Source organism: Pelecanus crispus, chromosome W (assembly GCF_030463565.1).
Source record: "Pelecanus crispus isolate bPelCri1 chromosome W, bPelCri1.pri, whole genome shotgun sequence".
Classification (NCBI taxonomy): Eukaryota; Metazoa; Chordata; class Aves; order Pelecaniformes; family Pelecanidae; genus Pelecanus; species Pelecanus crispus.
The window spans coordinates 19,721,885-19,742,677 of record NC_134675.1 but is presented as its reverse complement, the minus strand read 5'-3'; the positions used below and the strand labels follow the sequence as shown (position 1 = coordinate 19,742,677).

At 37.8% G+C, this 20,793-nt stretch overlaps 1 protein-coding gene across 1 annotated transcript; it reads right to left on the bottom strand.

Annotated features, from left to right (window-relative positions):
* Positions 1–918: 918 nt before the first annotated feature.
* LOC142592849 (vasculin-like) lies at positions 919–20,465 on the bottom strand. Its single transcript, XM_075725740.1, has 10 exons — positions 20,369–20,465; positions 14,229–14,352; positions 13,514–13,737; positions 12,755–12,821; positions 10,262–10,446; positions 9,309–9,449; positions 8,643–8,807; positions 5,760–5,944; positions 2,788–2,890; positions 919–1,077 (listed from the first exon to the last, which is right to left on the bottom strand). Exons 1-10 carry the CDS (start codon positions 20,429–20,431, stop codon positions 919–921), a joined length of 1,416 nt encoding a protein of 471 aa, XP_075581855.1. The 5' UTR covers positions 20,432–20,465.
* Between the last annotated feature and the right edge of the window lie 328 nt (positions 20,466–20,793).

Here is a 20,793-nt window from a genome sequence, read left to right as displayed (position 1 = left end):
GATAAAAAATATTTTTTACTCATTCTGAAATGCAGTCACTGCTACCAGAGTACATTTAATATAAATGCAAACAAAACTTACTAGATTTTAAAACAATACCCTTGATGCTACACGCTGAGACAATACTCTGTAAATCAGTTTATTTTTCATGTAGTGGACAAATCCAGTCAGTGTAATTATTTTTTCTGCACGTGAATAGTAAAATCAAAGTGCTTATTTTCCCACAAGAAATGCGTTCACTGTGAGAATACTGGGTCTTACAATACCCGCATAAAGCTTTCAATTTAAAGGTTAGTTCTAGAAATTTGGAACCAAAACATCAGGGGGTTTTTGCCATTAATAATGATGACTACGCTACAAATGGCTAAAGAACAGTTATGTGTGGAAGAGGCAGAACAGTACAACAGCTCAATTAAGGAAAAGAGTTTTAGTGCACTTTGCTCATTTTAGCCAACATGCTACATTGCCCTTTTTGTGTACAAAGTGGACTCAAGGATTTCCATTGTAAGAAAGAAATGACTTAGCAAGCAAAACACTGTGTCAAGCTGCCCTTATTTTTTCCCTAACAGACTTGGACATATTGAGACAGAAGCTTTGCAAGACATTACACAATTCTTTTTGTTTTTATTACTAAATGAGAAAGTCTGATTTGTTACATTGTCACATTGCTAGTCAGAAATGCTGCAGTGATGAAGAAAGTCAATGCTGGGTCAACCCAAGTCCTCATTCTACAACATCTGTTTGCAAAGAAATTATAGTAATGTGCAACACAACATTCCTTGCTTTCTTCAGAGAGAAATCCCATCATTCTTCCTCTAATGGAGTATGTTACTGCATAAATTAGAAATCTTTTTTGGACAATAAATCCCCAAATTTTCATGAGATCAAAACAAGCTTCTACAGATGTCACAAAAATCTTCACGCATCATCATCATCTGATGTATCACTGCTGCTTGTCTCAGAATCCTCATTCTCCAGAGCAGGTTTGAAAGTGCTGTTTTTCCAGGGGCTAAATTTAAAATCACAGATGAGGCCATTTTTCAAAATGCCATTTTTCCGAAGGCCATTTTTTTGTAACTGAAATGAGAAAACAAGATGTGTTTAGCTTTTTCTTTCTCTGAATACAACAATCTGTTGCATTTCAACATTCTCTACATCATCTATGTGCTACACTGCATGACCTATTTTATATATACACAGAAAGGGAAATTCATCTGAGAACCTTCACTTCTGGGCCAGCCACCTGCATTCAAGAGCCTCCAACTGTGCTAAACTAAGCTCCTGCAGTAAACAAGAGCTTACCCTCTTCTCACCCACTTCCTCAGACATCTTGCCCCAGTGATCCCTCCCACATGGTCTATCTCCTGTAATGCAGTCCCTTTTTCCACAGTCTGCTGCAAACACCTGTGCTAAGAAGGTGTCCTGGTTTTGGCTGGGATGGAGTTCATTTTCTTCCTAGTAGCTGACATAGTGCTGTGTTTTGGATTTAGTAGGAAAACAATGTTGATAACACACTGATGTTTTAGTTGTTGCTAAGTAGTGCTTATGCTAGTCAAGGACTTTTCAGCTTGCCAGCTTGCCATGCTCTGCCAGGCGCACAAGAAACTGGGAGGGGGCATAGCCAAGATAGTTGATCCAAACTGGTCAAAGGGCTATTCCATACCATATGATGTCATGCTCAGTATATAAGCTGGGGGGTGTTGGCTGGGGGGCAGCGATCGCTGCTTGGGGACAGGCTGGGCGTCAGTTGGTGGGTGGTGAGAAGTTGCATCACTTTTTTTTTTTTTCCCCTGGGTTTTGTTTCTCTCTCTCATTGTTCTCCTTTTCATTACAATTTTTATTACTATTATTATTATTTTATTTCAATTATTAAACTGTTCTTGTCTCAACCCATGAGTTTTCTTACTCTTCTGATTCTCTCCCCCATCCCACTGGGGTGGGGAGGGTGAGCGAGCGGCTGTGTGGTGCTTGGCTGCCAACAGGGGCTAAACCACAACAGAAGGGCAAGGTCTGCAGTGAGGAAGGGGCCCAGGAAGAGAAGAAGCAGGGAGGAATGGGTAACCCAGTCTGTCTACCTGATGCTGTTGGAAAGTCAAAGACAGTGGAGAGAAGGAAAGAACTTTTTCTACAAGGAATTACTGCATTTCCAGACATAGTGCAGAAGTCAGGCCATAAGCCAAGCATTTAAGAGTTTAATATTCCAAATGCTCTAATTAACACCTGCATGGCTAGACTTATGGAAATATCAAATGTTCAAATTTAACATTATGCAAGATTCTCCCTTCCAGCCCCTCCCCCTCACTGACCCCTATCAGGTATATAAAACACTCATAATTAAAAAAAAAAAATATTCAAGTCTAGATTGCCTTTTCAGACTTTGTTACTAGTGAATTAAGTGTCCCTCAATTTCCAACACAGAAAATTCAGATTTTGGAAAGCAAGGAAGCTGCATAAAAACCTTGAAAGAAAATTCACTTTCCTCAGGCTAAGCTGAGGAGCTGGAAAGCCTGTGCAATTCTACTACCAGCAATGCTGAAACTACTCAGAACCACTCCCCTACCCTTCCCTTGATATTTTGAGAATAGGCCTTACCTACAATAAGCACTGGTTCCCTATCTTTTTAAAGCAACTATTCTTCCGAAAGCACAAGGAGGCAAGAGGGGGAAAGAAAAAGGGTATTGAAATGGTAGCATCCCTAACCATCGAAATTACTGGAGATCCCCCTCAAAGGTAGGCATTTAGGGCAGCCACCTACAAGTTCATAATGGAACATTAACTTATCGTTACCTGTTCACTAATGACTTGGAATTCCCTCATCTCATCCTCTGTTAGTGGAGCACATGCTTCATCATTTTCACTGTCTTCCTGCCAGCCCATCTCCTTTAACAACCTTTAAAATAAAAAGGACAACACTAAAGAATTTGCTACACACACTCAGACATTTCAAGCTCTGCCTACGTAGATGTGTAAGGATCTGTAATAAATGGATTAATCAGTCCATATTTTTTTTTAAACAAACTCTTACATAAAAAGTAGGTTAAAAGCCTTACAAAAGATATATAAAAGCACAGAAGTTGAGTTCTCGGGTCCTTCACGGATGACCCTGTTTTACCACTACATGTTTAATTTCAAAGGTTGCAAAAATTAAACAGTAATACTTTATCTATAGAACACATTCTTAATTTCAAGCATATAACCACACCATCACTTGCACATACCAAGTATTACATTTCCTGCCATCAGGTTTCACATACAAAATAGACCCTGCTCTCTCTGCCAATCCAGTCAACATAAGGACACAAAAGCCAAATTTCATATTATCTCACTTCAGGATGTTTATTACCAGCCTAAAAAAAGCTGACAGTTTTTCATATTCTGTTTCAATTGGATGGCTGCTCTCCAGGACTGCAGCAATAAAGAAAGCAAAAGCGAAAAGAATTTGGATCCTATGCAAATTCAATTGTTGATGCATAGGATTTCTCTTAAAAGCATATCTGGTGTTGGGACTATAGACTTTACAGCCCATTAAGCTGCGACCTCCATCGTCAACATATTTGTGTAAGAAGTTATCAAAGGCAAATGACTAGTACAATCAAGTGACCCTGGCTACACTATGATATTCATCATATTCCTAAATTTCAAGACACTGTGACATTTAACAATGAAGACAGTAAGTTCTCTTGCTGCAAAGTTTTTGCCAAAAGGATTAGCACCTTCTTCAGGCAAACCACACACCTGCTGACCTTAAATGTTAAAGGAGGTTAAAGCTATTTCACAAAAATAAAGAGGTTTCTAAAGTATATGCCAGAACTGACACAAGAAACTGACACTTAGAACTGAAGAACAGTGAATATACTAAAACAGGGAAGTTAGATGAACTCACAGTTCATGTGCCAGGTATTCCATTTAGCCAGATATCAGCAAGAAATGCCCTTCAATATAACCCTCCCTACAAAAAAAATTCTAGGTCCCAATACAGTGAACATGCACTGGATGCATCACTGCAGGTGACCAATGACTGTTGTTAAAACCATAATAAATGCCTGGAATTGGGGGTGGGGGGGTGGGGGGTGGGAAACAGGGGTGACAGCACTACTGAGATTGTTTAAAAAAGTTAACAGAAATGGAAATTACATCCTCTGTAGCATTTGAACCAAACTGGACAATGTGACAGCCAGGAACAGTGAAATCCTCAGGAAGCAGCAGAAATAATATGCAATTCATCCAAAACTTCTCTCTTTTAAGAGAATATGTGCATTTGTATACACATACAGAAAAAGACTCACCATTATGCAATGCCAAAAGCAGTTCAATGATAGTTATATTTTTAGCAACAGTAATTTGAGTCAGAAAATTTTACTGCAAGCAAGCTAAGATGTTAACAGTATTATGTAAGTGAATAGTTACATAGCTCCTGTTAACGTAAAAAACAAAATTTAGGGCAATAGCTAATTAATTTTTAAGCAATATAATCTAAAGTTAGCAGGACCGCTGTCCCTTTTAAAGCAACATTAGGCTTCAAGAATGGTTAAAAGTGTGAACTATGTAAAAAAAAATTAAGCTTCAGATTAGCAAACGACACTAACAGGATGAGTACATAATCACTGCATGTTGATAACTCCCCCAGCAGAAAAGAAGCCCAAGATATATTTTGTACAAGATGTGCCTATACAGTTATTAGGTACACACAAGTATCCTGTGAGTTAAGCTGATCACTTCAAGTCCAATTTACCACAAAAAGGCTTACCATAACATCTGTCTGCATGCATGCAGAGGTCTCAGCCAAAGGGCTGATACAGTACGGAGACACAGCATCTCTGGGATACCACAAGGAAAGATGCTTGCCCAGAAACCCTATGAAGGCCATTCAAAGTCATTTGAATTGACAAATGAGAGTTAGATTTGACTCCTATCTTCTAGTCAAAAATATTCATCAGCAGCCTCTAGCGGCCAAAGATTTCTGTCTCCATAGCCAATGGTGGAAAAAAAGGAACAGAGCAAGGTGCATTTCATTTTTCATACTCATGAGGGATAAGAGGTCATGAAAGTTTCCTCTGCAGGTACTACAAAAGGAAAAGTTCTCTAGTCCAATATATATGTAAAAACCTAACACACACACACAAAAAAATAAAAATCTAATTATCACTACATTTCTGTAGTTGCCACAAACAGTAAGAATTTAAACAGAGCTCATGACAAGCTCACCTCCAGACTGAGTTATGATTTCCCAGCAGTATCATTCCCAATCTCTACCAGTTGCTACTGCAGTTACTATTATGAGATACTAGAATTGTTTCAATGCTTTTTTGAAGTTACTTTCTCCCTTTCCAGTGCATTGTCTTGTGATATCACTGACAGCATCAATTAGTCAGCTACAGAAATAATTAATTTCTTTAACAACAAGGAAAAATTCACTGGAGTTTTACATAAGACGAAGCATTTAAAGTATTATTAATACAAATAGCAATTACATGCATTGTTTTTCCTAGAGATGCAGACCAAAATCAGAGGGATGAAGTCACTATGTAGTTTGCTTTATTTCTTTATAATGAAATACATCAAGTTTTTAGTAGTGTCCTGGTTTCAGCTGCCCCAAACTGGCCAAAGGGCTATTCCATACCATATGACGTCATGCTCAGTATATAAGCCGCAGGGAGCTGGCCGGGGGGCAGTGATCGCTGCTTGGGGAACTAGTAAGAATTTAAGACATGCTTACTTACTATGAAGGAACACTCTTTATAATATAATAAAGTACGTACCTATGCTCTGCCTCAAGTGAGCTTGAAAGAACATCTGCCTGAGGGAAAGTTGAAGATCGAATGATCTGTTGAGATGTAATTGGAGCATTGCCATTCTCTTGCAGAACTTCATTTTCAAAGTTTCGGTTTATATCTCTCTCATGATGAGGACTGTTGCTGTTATGCAAGTTAAAGGACTCATCATGCTGTTAAAAATAATTATATATTACAAAGTTTAAAAGTAGATTCCATTCACAAGTAAATGTCTGCAAATGCTGCAATTCAGTGTTTAATTTAAATTAAGTTTAAATGGAGACGCTCTATACTACTTTGGGGGTAATTCTGTTCATACTTCTAGAGTTTGCAATACCTGGATACTACAGAAATTTTAAGTTATGCCACTGATCAAGTAGTGTAGAAAGCAACTCCCATGCTCAGCCTCAAACTTTTTTCTACAAAGTTTCAAACATATCTTAAAATTAAAACTTCTTATTTCTATAAGTATGAAAGGCAGCTTAAATAAGTTATCTGTTGAACTTACAAACAAGGTTCCTAATTAAATATCAGAGCCATGTGTGTCAGGAGAAGTTTGAAAGCAAAAGTTTTCAAGTTTGCTTAGTTTAAGGGGCAGGTCACAGCCAACTTACCTCAACCAGAAAATTAATCTGCCACAAGTTCAGAAAGATTGGATACTGCTCTTTAAATTCAGACAACAGCTTCCCCTGCACACATACACATATCACAGAGCTTCTCAGGCTGTTGTTACAGCAGCTATAACTTACTAGCCATGAAATAAGAACTAGGAAGAAAGTTTATTTAGAAAGCAGACTGTTCAGGTTCACTCAAATATTAAAAGCTCTTTAATCCTATAAACCAGAGATATTTCTTTTAATTCTACTCATTCAGCAACTTGTAATTATTATTTAGTAATGAGCCAAATAGCCTCAGAAGTCTTACCAACTGTAAAAACAAAGAGGAGAGTATGAACATTATTTAGCTAATGCCCTTTTGACAACAAAATCCCTAAACTTGGCATATAACAGTATTATCCATAGCAGGAGGCAATCACTCAATCAGCCAGTTCTGCACTTGTACAAAATCATACTTCAGACTCCACAATCAAGACCATCCATCATCATTCCCCTCCCACTCACAGTGTTGTCTGCCTCCAGAAATTTTAGAATGCTCAGCAAGAATTTCTTAAGAACAAGTACCCCAGTAAACATATATTCACCTGTTAAATCATCCACCTGAAGAATGCATCTCATTATCAAAGAAAATTCATAAAAATATTAAACAATTTTAATATATAAGGGCAAAATAGCTTCTTCCAAGCATGATTCAGCTGCTGATCATGATTTGCCTCATTGTTTCAAAGGTGAAATCCATTACTGCAGGCCTTAAAATTCCATCAACAGGATCATGTTATAAAAGTTTGTTGCGCGGTTATCTCCCTATCCACTCAGTTGCACACCACATCTTCTACTGATGATCATTAAAATGAATGTTGGAAGTAGGACAACTATTAGTTAAATGATTTGTTTAATATCTTTTCACACCTGTTAGTGAAACAGCAAGGGCAGGGAAGAGGACACATGCACTTACCAACAAATACTCCAGGCTACATGTTACATACACCTGTCCAAGGACATTACAATTTTCACTACTAAAAACCTCCCCCCCCAAATACACTGCTTCTGAAAATCAGCTGTGTACAATGGGACAACAAAATGCATTTGACATAAATATCATGAAGATATTAAGAACTCAAGACAATTTCGGGAACAGAAATTCCCACCAAATTAATGTTCAGAATTCTGAAGCTCAAGACAGTGTTTCCCAAGATCTTTTTAATCTTAAAACAAAATTTTGTGTATTTCTTAAACACGCATGAACAGCATTACCCCCAACACCCATCTCTGGATGCTCAGCCACAAAATGCTTAATGAAAAGATGCAGACCTTTCCCAACTGACACATACAGCTAAGTTGTACAGCCTCATTACAGCAAATTTTATTTTGCCCGAAATCGGAACAGTGTCAGAAAAGTCAATCTTTTATGAGCAATGCACACTGGCACTATTTCTTTTTTCATGTCTCTGAATCTGAATAACCCTTCCTCAAAACCACTCATTTTGTCTGGCTGATTAGTAATTTTTGCCTTCTTTTGTTTGTTTATACTTTACACCACTCATTTACAGCAAACATAGGCTTCTAATGGCCTCATCCTGAATAATACATTACTTATCTTCACTTGGACTACATATGATAACTATGCTTATGGCTTGTTGGTGGCTGGTAGCACTGACACAAATATTCTCAGGTGCCAGCTAAGCACTGCATAAACTGATCCAGATTGAAAGAAAATGGATATATAATATTATATACAGTATAGCCTCCAAGTTCTCAATTAGGAAGTAAAACCAGGTTTATTATATATGCATAAATCAAACTACTGCCCCTATGACTAGACCAAGAATAGAGAACTTCTGACTCTAAACACTCGAATTAGAAAGGAAATGGTTTGAGAAGCAGAACCAAGTTTTTCCATTCATTCATTGTTTTGTAGGATAACTAACAGCCAAGGTGTGAAACACTGCCCTTCACAAAGATTAGGTTAGTGTACTAAGCTTATTTATTCTTTTTATTGTTGCTAATAACTCAGGCACATCTGTCTCTAACACGTACAAGCAGATACTACAGAAAGAAAAAAAGAAACTACTAAGAAGCACTGGAGAAAGAGTAGTATTTGGAGCAAATTTTTTAAATTCATCAAAAGGCAATTCCTTTCCTTCATTTAGAGATCAAGGCCATGACTTAACAGCTGTTTACAGCCAAATAAGTAGTTTATGTTCAGTCTGAGAACTGTTACTGCTGGATCTACAACAGGTATGAACAAAACTACCTTCTCTTGCCCAGCATGATTCTTGTCTTCACATTCCTCTTCCACTCTATGTTGTTTCAATGCTTTCAAAAATTCACTCTTCTTATCAGTCCGCATTCTTGTCAATTTTGTTAAACGAGGCTGACCAACTTTGTCAATAGGGGATGATGAATTTGACCGATTACACTAATGTGGGGGGGGGTGGGGTCAGAAAAAGAAAGAATATTAGAAGTTTATTAATTTAGAAAACTTTGAATGAAAGACAAAGACTCACAGGCACTTGTAGTTTCAGGTTTCATGTATATCCACAGTCAAAAGCAGAGGGAAGATATTTGTATCTCAGTATATATAGTTCTTACATGTAACCCCAGAGATGAAGGTTTATGGAGCCCTGCTAACAAACAGTGAACCTTCTGAAGTGTATCACACTATTAGCAGTTTTGAAGTTTAAACCTACCAGGTTATACTTCCTAATGCACCATTTTTACTCCAAATGAAACCTACAAAGCAAATATTGCAGTACTTAAAGGCCAGCAATGTACCTTCCGTATTTCTTTCTCCCACACTAACTTACACAAAAATAAACTTATTTAATACAGTTCTGCATAAAACTTCCTGATCCAGTTATCCAACCAAAACAAATTTAAAATTTGATAGATTTGATAAAAACTACAGACATTGCTTTACCTCTTTCACTGAATTCTGTGATACAGTAAATGCCTTGGCAGTTGATTTGAAAGGACTGAAATTGCCAATACCATATGCAAATTCATGAGAAAATGGATTCCCAAGTTTATTTTCTTTTGCTTGGCTTTTCCACTGTGTAGGCTAAACAAAAATTTAAACAAAAATTTAGAGAGTCATTAACTACAATAGGATTATTTTCAGGAATATTTAGAAAAATGATCAAGCAAAAGCAAATCATGACCACAACCATGATTTAGAGCAAATACCTGCTTTATTGTGGAAAAGAGATTGTTTATGAGCAATTCATCCTCTCTCACAAATACTGTTTACATTTTTTATATAGAGTTAAATTTACAAGCAATTTAAGACCCTCATATTTGAAGTATTAAGAATCAAAATATGAGTCTTCAACAGCTCTAAGTAGTGTTTTTAATGTAGTATGTTAAGAGAGTTAAGAACAGCTCCATCAGATGTTCTCAGGAGCACAGAAGAATTCCTGAAACAAAATCAAAAGATGAACATGGAAAGCTGCATATGGAGAGGGACCAGAATGACACTAGGCACATCTATATCAATAATTGGGATAAATTCTAGAGGTACTTTTATGCCAACTATAGCTCTCCACTAGGTATCTATTTTTCTGTTAAAAACATATGTACAAAAAGGCATTGCTATTCTGTAAATTAATAACATCCTTTTCCCTCTCCCTTGGACAGCTCTTGCACTTCTCAAAAAAGGTAAATGAGAAACAAAGAGAGATCCAATTACAGTACAGTTTAAAAAGAAAAATGAGAAAAAGTGTTTCCGTTCACTTTTGGGTGTTCTGCACTTAGCAAGACTTGAAAGCATAATACTCTAGGAACAGTACTCTCAGGGGTGAAATAAGCACATTCAGAATTAGAGCATGATTTTTTTTCAGCATGTTGTTCATGCTACCAGTATCCATGACTCACCTTTGCGGGTGGTGTAGCAGGTTTAGGGACTAATCCTTTATAAACACTTGTGCCAGTTCCATTCTTTACTGGCTGTGAATGAAGACTTCCTGCTACGGGGAATCCAGATATCTGCAGTTCTTTTGTACTGCCCTTTTTAATGACCAGCATTCTTGGAGATCTAGATTTAGGATTCAAAGGGTACTCTGGGGAGGGTGGGGGGTGGGGGGGGAAAAGCATGTGTGTGTGTGTGTACGCACACACACACGCACACACACACGCACGCATGCATGTGTATACATTATTAAGTTCCTAGTTCATTGGGTACTGGATAGCCATATGGTCCAGAGCAAATGGGCATAAATCAGGAACTTGGTCCAGTATTAGTTCCACAAATAACACACTGTACAAACCTGGATAAACACAAGTTCTGTTCCGCTTTCCACAACCACCTTTTATAAAATATTTCACTTGGCAATGCAGGACTTTTACTTTTGGAGAAATAAAGATATCCTTCAGTCAAAGAAGCTAGCTACACAGTTCTTATTTGCAAATCTAAAATCCAAATACTATTAGTTGTTAAGTTACCTAATCTAAATCCGGTTTTCATATTTCCCTTTAAGGTTACTAAAGAATAATTACTCATATATTTATTAACAACTCATTTTAGAGCCAAATGTTCCACACCGAGTCTCTATAAACATGAGAGAAGAGATGCATACTACTGTAGACCATGGTAATGACCGGTTTCTCTATCTCTATGCCTCAGATGGGCATAACAAAACATCTGAAGCTTACACCATTTCCAGGTTCAAGAGAGCATTAATTGGAGACATACAGTCAGCTGTCATACTCACTAAGTAACTGACATTTAACCATTTGAAAGAACACCTATTAAAAACAGTTCTAAAGTCTTCAAAAAGTGAAAGAAACACTTTAATTATTTTTTGCACATGCATTCCAATGCTGCATTAACAACCTTTTCCAAAATTATCTCCTCTCTCTGCAAGCATTTCTACTTCACATGCAGTCACCATATCCTATATTTAAAAAAAACTATCTTAAAAGCGTAAGGAATTTAGCTTTGTTTAGCAGGTAGATGTTACAAAACATTTGTGATAACTGTATACTTAGCTCTCATTAAACTTTATGAAAAGGCTTTTCATAATACCTGCATGCTCCCATTCCATATACACAAGGTAAAATGGAATCTAATAGAAGTATACGTTTTTAACAGTCATTAAAAGGGGATGGTAACATTCCTCTTGCCCTGAATATTGTTTCCTTTAATAGGGAATAAGAATAGCCTTAATTTCAGTTTTTCAATTACAAAACAAGGCTTACAACAGCAGAGCTGTAATAAAGAAAGATACCAAGCTGTAAGCTGCAACAAGCCACTGCACTGTAGCTTACAGATCTACGTAGCTAACAGAACTATTCCTTCCTTTGCTTGTGAAGAGCGATACCTAGAAAGCCTCCTTCAGATCAAATTGAGCCACATCACGCAGCAGCCACAGCCAGAGTGCTGCAAAGGTTGTAAAACACTTAAGTTGCTATATAATTTTCCACAACTTGGTTAGGAAAAAAAATGTAGCTATTGTTACTCTTTTATTGAAAGATAACTAGATTTCCCGACTTTCACATGAAAGCTGCTAAATACACAAAAATTGAAAGGAGTCCACTTGTTTAGGCTCCTGCAAAAGTTCTTAGCAACTAGATATTTATATTGAGTGGTTGACCTACACCTAGTGTTACCTAAGAATGCAAAACATACCGGGGAAGTATGAGAAAAAGAATCAGCAAATTAAAGTACCATTTAAAATGAGCAATAAGTTTCAGACCTCAGTATTAACAACAGTTTAAGTTGTAGCTTTTATGTTTAATTAAACTTATTTCCTCAAAGAGAAAGGTTCTTATTTTGAGCAAGTTTATTACTGTAAAACCTGTGCAATCTAAAGCTGTCACCTTCTTAGCGTGAACGATTCAGAACTGTAAAGCAGTAGCCAAATTTATCAGGTGGAGACAAGAAAACAAACCCAGACTACAGTTCAGTTAAAGGCCCGCTTTAAGCTTCCAGGAAGAGACCTTAAATCTCTGCAAACTAATCTGCTCTTCCCAGCCCTCCTAGATTTCTCTCCAAGACCTTCCAACAGCTCTAATCAATCAGGAGCATTCTTTTACGAAGTCTTCAGCTAGCAATCACATCACTAGTTTAGGTGATCCACCTTCATCGCATTTCCTCTTGGGAGATAAATTCTTGACATCTTTACAAAAAGACATATACTTGCCCTTGGAAAGAATCCTAGTTGTGGCTGCATCTACAGACCAACAGACTGATATCCAAATAGAAGCGTCACCTCTCTAACAAAAAGATACTTACATTGTAATAATATTGAAGTTTCCTCAATTTCAATCTATACCTTTGTAATATTCTAAAAAAATTCCTATGTTTCAAATAAAACAACTTCAGAGCTCTGCTACATTTTTATATTTAGAAACATCAAAAATACTCACCCCACACACCTGCAGCTAAAGACTTATTCTGGTTTGGTGTTCTCTCATATTCAGGGTTCAAAGATGGCTGAAAGGAAAATTTATCATTAAAAATAAAATTTAGTAATAAGTCTTGAATTGTGGGACCAATGAAATAAAGACTCACAATAGTATCGGAAGTATGACCTCTGCTGTCAAAGATTTTTAAATGGAGACAGACTAGACACTTTCCCCTGCGACCCAAATAGATCAATGCTCACTTGTTTCTCTTCTCCAACAAAACATCTCAAGCAGCAGTCAATACCATTATATGAACTGTCCAGAGAAAGCAAAACACAGTGATGTATGGTTCTTCAAAGACGAAGCTCACCCTTCCCCTTACATCCTACAATTTTAGGTTGAAGCATGGGACCTCAAACAGCCAGTGGCAGAAAGATCATTTTGTTAGTACTTCAGATTTCCATTAAGGTATTGCGTAGAATTTAACACATACACATGCCACAGTAAACTGTGGTAAGATATTATGAAATAAACTTAGAATCCAATTATAGTTTCACTTAAACACTTAAGTGACAATAATAAAAACATAATGATAAAAATTGGATATAAAGAGAGAAACAAGTTAGTGGACAAATGACTAACACCCTCTTACCTACGGGAAGGGTGATCCCTTATATGATGATCTGTAACTGGTGAAATCTCATGAAGTATCTTGTAATGGACAAAATGGCACTTGCAGAAACAATGAAACCTTGTTTATTATAATTACAATTAACTTACAAAATCCTCAGCCTCAAACTGTTTGGGTACTTCCTTGTCTTCATTTTTCCCAGTTTCATTATCAGATACATTGTTTTCATGCAGTCCTTGGCCTTTTCCACAGTGGAAAGTGCTGGTACGAGTGCAGGAACCTCCGCCATGGTATCCCCCACGATAGTTTATGTTTTCTGTACCATTTCTGCCTTGTGAACTCCAACCATTCTTCTCTTTTCTCCCAAAATGCCCTTAGATTTTTAAATTTTAAAGAAATGTAATTACTAACAGTTTTGAAAGAACATTCTACTGTTGCAAAATTGGTAGAGGAGTTAATCAAGCAGCTCTATACTCTGGTATATGATAGCATAGTAAACTTAGTTTTCATTCACATAAACAGCAGGGAAGAATCTCACAAAACAGTGCCAAAGAAAGAGGATAGTAGTCCAACATTAAGAAGTCAAACCCCTTTTCTGGCTGCTCATTTATATGTTGTTGGCTATAGAATTAACTTGACCACCTCCTTCTTAAAAGAGATATACACCTGGAATCACACTACTTTAACCAACCCTTAGTCATCACATCATCTCCCAGGTGGTGTCTTTCCATTACCTCTATTCTGCTACAGAATACAGCATTTGGCATAGGACAGCTATTATCATCAGACTTTATTTTCTAGCCAAAGAGCTACAAAGCAACAACGTGAACTTATTTAAAGTGTTCCGTGAAAGCTAAATTATACCTCCATTAGGCCATCCGATGTTAGGATCAAACCCATCTGAAGAGTTGTCTCTTCTGTGATTTGCTTCATAATGATTCTCTGTCCACAAAAAATTTTCAGAATGTTTCTCAAAGTTCAGTGATGACTGTAAAGGAGCACAAGTGGTAGACCTGAGATATCTGATTAATAACAAAACTGAATTATCAGAACTGTAATATGTACATTACTCATGGTATATACAATCCATTTTTAAAAGGACTATGAATGGCAGACAATACAGCAGTTCTCAAGTATGCACATGTTCAGAGTTATGTCATCATCTCCCATGCTAGCAGAAGCTATATCTTCCGATCCAGGACACTGAAACAGTGCTGAGGACCATGCTTGTGACACAAAGTAAAAACCCCAAGTGTTTATTTTGGTTTGGCAGCAGAACACAGCACAGGTGACGTGTGGAGAAGAGGAAAAATAAAAAAAGGTAACAGAGGATATGAGATCACAGTTTGGAAGCAGGAAAGAAGTCTGGGATCTTAATTTGGGTGGTTAGAGACTACACACGTGCATTGCATAGAAAGCAAGGAGCTGCTTCCACCAGAGGCAGCTGTACCCAAAAAAGGCCCAGTTTATTAGCCCTGTCATTATAACTTAATAAAGCAAATGCAACTAGTTATGAAATACAAGTAAAACCTAGAGTCAAAAGTATACAGATTCACAAATATACTTCAAATTATCAGCTTATAAATAGGCATTGTAGAAATTTTAAAGAAGTAAATCTTTAATATACCAGTAGGAAGTACTTTATAAACCAAAACCTTATGTTGAGAATAGCACTTGGAAATCAAACACATCCTGACTAGAACTCATACCTAAGGGGATTAAACCAAAAAAGATCATGTCTTACAAGATAACAGCTGTCTTCCCTATTACTTCTATCTGGCTTTACTATTTTAACACTATAACATTTTTTTTTCTGCTACACCTTAAAAATTCAAGAATAAATTTTCATTCTGCAAAAGTAGTGCTTAGCTTTACTGTTATACATACCACACATATCCCAGTGAGTGACAGCAGAGCTGTGTGACCCAGCACCTCCCTGCCACACAGCCAACCTTTGATGCAGATGAAGCAAAGCCCCCTTCCCTCCAGCACATACTGTGCAGATGTATGTCCATTGTATTGCACAAGTACAAGAGATCCAACACTTCCCAGGGCCATAACAGCTACAAATGCATAAATGTACAGCTATGCAGAAACGTACTATGTGAGCAAAGCAAGCTTAGTGATTCCAGGGAGTATCAACTTTACTGCACCAAAAGTATCAACTTTGCTGCCTGAAGCTCACTTCCTCTCCAGACTGAGTAACATTCAGGGGAAAAAAAAAAAAAAAAAAAAAAAGTATAGCAGTAATGGTGCATGTTTGAAAATGAAAGCCCCAAGTTTATTTCAACAGTTATTTTCCATTAATGTCTAAACAAGCCATATTAATATTTAAAGTACTCCACTGGTCAAAGTGAGTAGAAAGAAAAAATAAAAAAAAGGAAATCACATTAATAGGTTTAACTACTTTGGAAAATACGTTCAAGAAAATTATTTCCTTCTCCCCCCCCCAAGACAATCACACAAAAAATGACACCTAAGTTCTACTGACAATGCCCCAGCAGAGCTCAAGGTGCTGTTCAAAATCCACTGCTTAAAATTCAAACTCAAGTAAGCAATAGATATGTATTTCCAAACTGTACAGAAGTCAAATGAAAAGGGATTTCCTTCTCAATTTGAGATCTGGGAAGTGAATTATTTCCTTGACAAACTTGGAGAGAGAAAAAAAAGCAGAAAACCATAAGAAATTCTCAAAAGATCTGAGTAGTTAACAAATTATCATAATAAATCTCAATATTTAAGTAAAAAATAATTCATTATAAGCAAACTTTGAATAAGCTGCCAAAAATTTCCAAAAGCTCTAGATCTGTTGATCATAGATGAAATGTTAGAAGATAGCTTCATGTGTTCATTTACATATGACAAACTTCTAATATTGCCTTTGGAGTTTAACTACTTTTTTTTTTTTTTGTATGAACTTTGAAGAACAATCACATTTTCACAAACTATAACTGACAGCACTTTATATATAGTGTTTGAGTTGTACTTGATATAATGCACCTAAAGTCTCTAAATTGCGTGCAAAGATCATGCAGTTTGCATTTTCCCCACATGATGGAGTTATCAGTCTATCAAGCCTCTTGTGGCAAAGATGACAGTAAACTCTGTAATCAACAGGAAATCTACTGGCAATTTCTGGAAGTTGAGAAATTATCTGACTTGATTCAGCTAGCCAAGAAAGAAAGCAACGCAGATTTTTGAAGTATAAGAAGTCTTATTGCTTAACATGAAGTAACAGTAAGCTTGCAAAAACTACTGAGTTTACCAGTCTATCTGCAATCTCCCCATAAACATTTTACAGCAATCCTTTCTGAAAAGTTTCATCCATATCCCAAGATGGCTTCACTATTCACAACACTTTCCCATTTCCACCTGCTCAACTGCAATACTGCACTGATGCAAATATATTAGTTCTAGACCTGAACTAAAGCTACTGAGCAATGGATACCCAGCTATCTCGGTAGACTTTGCTATATAAGTGACAGAGAGATGATATAAAAGCTTATCCTTAAGAGGAAATCATCAGCAATAGGTGAGATTCACCAAGGGCAAGTCATGCCTGACCAACCTAGTGGCTTTCTATGAAGGAGTGACTGCATCAGTGGACAAGTGAAAAGCAATGGATGTCATCTGTCTGGACTTCTGTAAAGCCTTCGACACGGTCCCCCACAACATCCTTCTCTCTAAATTGGAGAGATATGGGTTTGATGGGTGGACTGTTCAGTGGATAAGGAATTGGCTGGATGGTCACATCCAGAGGGTCGTGGTCAATGGCTCGATGTCCACATGGAGACCGGTGACAAGTGGGGTCCCTCAGGGGTCCGTACTGGGACTGGTGCTGATTAATATCTTCATCAATGACATAGACAGTGGGATCGAGTGCACCCTCAGCAAGTTTGCAGACGACACCAAGCTGAGTGGTGTCGTTGACACACCAGGAGGACGAGATGTCATCCAAAGGGACCTGGACAAGCTGGAGAGGTGGGCCTGTGTGAACCTCATGAGGTTCAACAAGGCCAAATGCAAGGTCCTGCACCTGGGACGGGGCAACCCCCGATATCAGTACAGGTTGGGGGATGAAGGCATTGAGAGCAGCCCCGCGGAGAAGGACTTGGGGGGTACTGGTAGATGAAAAGCTGGACATGAGCCAGCAATGTGCGCTTGCAGCCCAGAAAGCCAACCGTATCCTGGGCTGCATCAAAAGGAGCGTGGCCAGCAGGTCGAGGGAGGTGATTCTGCCCCTCTGCTCTGCTCTGCTCAGACCTCACCTGGAGTACTGCGTCCAGCTCTGGGGCCCTCAGCACAAGAAGGACATGGACCTGTTGGAGCGGGTCCAGAAGAGGGCCACCAAAATGATCCGAGGGCTGGAACACCTCTCCTATGAGGCCAGGCTGAGAGAGTTGGGATTGTTCAGCCTAGAGATGAGAAGGCTGCGAGGAGACCTTATTGCGACCTTCCAATACTTAAAGGGGGCCTACAGGAAAGATGGGGAGAATCTTTTTAATAAGGCCTGTTGTGACAGGACAAGGAATAACGGATTTAAACTAAAGAAGAATAGGTTTAGACTAGACATTAGAAAGAAGTTTTTTACAATGAGGGTGGTGTAACACTGGAACAGGTTGCCCAGAGAGGTGGTAGAGGCCCCATCCCTGGCAACATTCAAGGTCAGGTTGGATGGGGCTCTGAGCAACCTGATCTAGTTAAAGCTGTCCCTGCTCACTGCAGGGGGGTTGGGCTAGATGACCTCTTGCAACCCAAAGCATTCTATGATTCTATGAGATGGATTTCAGTCAAGCTGTAATCTGTATCAGTCACATTAAGAGAACTCATTCACAATCCCAGCTTCCTGGCATCAGCTTTTTCTAATGCTAGCCTTTACTTATGTAAAGGAAAGCCTCAGCTACCCAGGATCGAGGGGGAAACCAAACTCGTAAAGAACGCAATTCCTAAAAGTGTCTCTTTCAGGGAAATAAAAACTGACCGGGCAGAGTTCAGTTTCTCCTTCTCAAGTCTAAATGTTGTTGATACCATAGCCTCATCCCAGCTCCATTCTGCATGAAACATGACACACCTTGCCTTCCTCACCCCATTCTTCCTCTTCATCTCCATCCCTCTTACCTGCTCTTCTCTTCAGCTGCTTTGTTGAGATATGGGAAGCAGAAATAAACATCTGTTCTAGGAAATGAAGGGGACAGGGAGCAGGGGAGCACAACATTTGAGACGTGTCTTGTAGAGGAATGACAGGATAAGCCTTATTCCGTAAACTAGGAATTACTACACATTGGGTAGGACCAAAAAGACTTTTCAAGTGTTTAATATCCAAATGTGCTCTATATCACAGAATGCTGATCATTGAGGGAGGAGGTAACGCAAGGAAATAAGCTGCATTTCAAACAATGAAGCACAAAGACTATAATGGAGAAAGCATACAACTACAGAGTTTTTGGAAGAGATGAAAGAAAAATCTATCTAAAGTCCTTGAGGCAAAGATTCATGGAAGAGAACAGGAACCACAACATATGCTTGCAATGAAATTTCCCATAATTCAGGAATGAGGTGACAAATACAACCCACACCCCAGATATATTCAAGTAGTACTGGGGTAGTGCTGGAACTTATTTTTATCCTGCTATATTGACACTTTAAAGCTCTTCCACCAGCAGATTCTTGAAATATGTGGAGAAAGATTGTTTTGCAATTGTGACACCATATTAAACTAAGCTCTGATTACTTTTCTGATTGAAAAATGTATTTCAATTGGAAAAAGCAGATCAAAAGAGTTGAATATCTCAGAGATCAAGTAGAATGAAAACAAACAGATCGCAGGAATCATCCTGGAACAGATAGGCTTGATGTTCCCAGAAGAGCAACTGACAGTTGCTGATAGACTATATTAAACAAAGAAGTTAGATAGATCAGTGTAGAAGAAAGATGAATAGAGCAATATAATAAATAAGGACATTCAATGACCTGACTTAAAAAAAAAAAAAAGTATGCATGTACGTGTGTGTAGACATATATAAGTAAAGCAATGGGAACACAACTAATACTGACAGCTATACTGTGCATTTAACAATAGCACAAGCCTATTTCCATAAGTTTATAAAGGCTAAACATTTTCCATGTACATAAAAGCAAGAAACTTACATAAATACATTAAAGCAAGGCAATTCCACTCTCATAGCTGCAGATATGGATATTGCATTCAAAAGATTATAATGAAGACAACAGGTCTACAAATAGGGAAATAAAACAGATGACAGGAGTTTGAAATATACAGTGCTGCCTCTGCTTCTGCATTCACACAAATTAAGAAAGAGTAGAAGGATAGGCCAGAAAAAAAGAACCATTTATATGAGATAGACATATTCAAGGCTTCCTAGAATACTTACAAATCCTAATGATTCAGAGATTGCTATTTCTTGTTTCCAAGCTGTCCCATCGTATAAAGTAACAGTAGCCTAGATGAAACAACCACAGCGAGAATGCACAACTATTTGAAAGCACCACACACTACCAGTAGTAGCATGCATCCCACCAGCAACTGAAGAGCCATTTCAGAAGGTCTATTTCAAAAGCATTTTTTTAATCACTTGGATGATAGAATAACACTTCCGTAAAATGTATAGGACACAGAGCAAAATCAGAAGCAAGAATATTAAGCACATGCCTCTGTTCTTTTTCGGTTCTTCTAGCACAAAATACTATAATCCATTTCAAACTCCTGATGAAGGCAATCTTAATCCAACAACAGCTCTGACAATGTGTCCAGGCACATGCTTCTTTCCATGCTTTTGCTCAAGCCAAAACCCCTACCGGAGGTACGAGCTTGACAACCAAGATCCATCTATTTAAATCACGACAGCAAGACTTGCTAGATATCATCTGTTATCACCCTTCACATATTCATAAAGAGATTTGTATTTTTACTATGATTGAGGTTATGACATTTAGACTTCTCTAATAATGAGACTGCCTATTCAAAAGAACAGCAAAGAACATACTTTTGTTGATGATGGCGGAGTAGGAAAATTAAGCCAGGCTGGAGCAAAGTCATGCTGCGCCATTTAGGTCCAGTCTCTCCGAATCAATGAAACAAGGCTTCAGCACCTCATGGCAAGTCCCTGTAATTGGAAAAAACAAGAAATTAGTATTTTTCAGATGCTTATCTTACAAGAGGATTACACTTGTGGTGTTTTGATCATTATTTCCCTTCTGTTTTCTGGTATTATTTTCTCATGCAGACCTGTTTTTAGAATCTAACTAGCCTCATCTCATTTATAGCATCACATCTGCGCTTTTATTACCAAAGTGTCACACTAATCAAATATACCACAGGTATCATGAAAATACAACTGTAACATTCACTCCTTTATTTCCTCTTATAAATGGGATGAAGCATCTTACGTAAGGTCTGATCAGAAAGCTG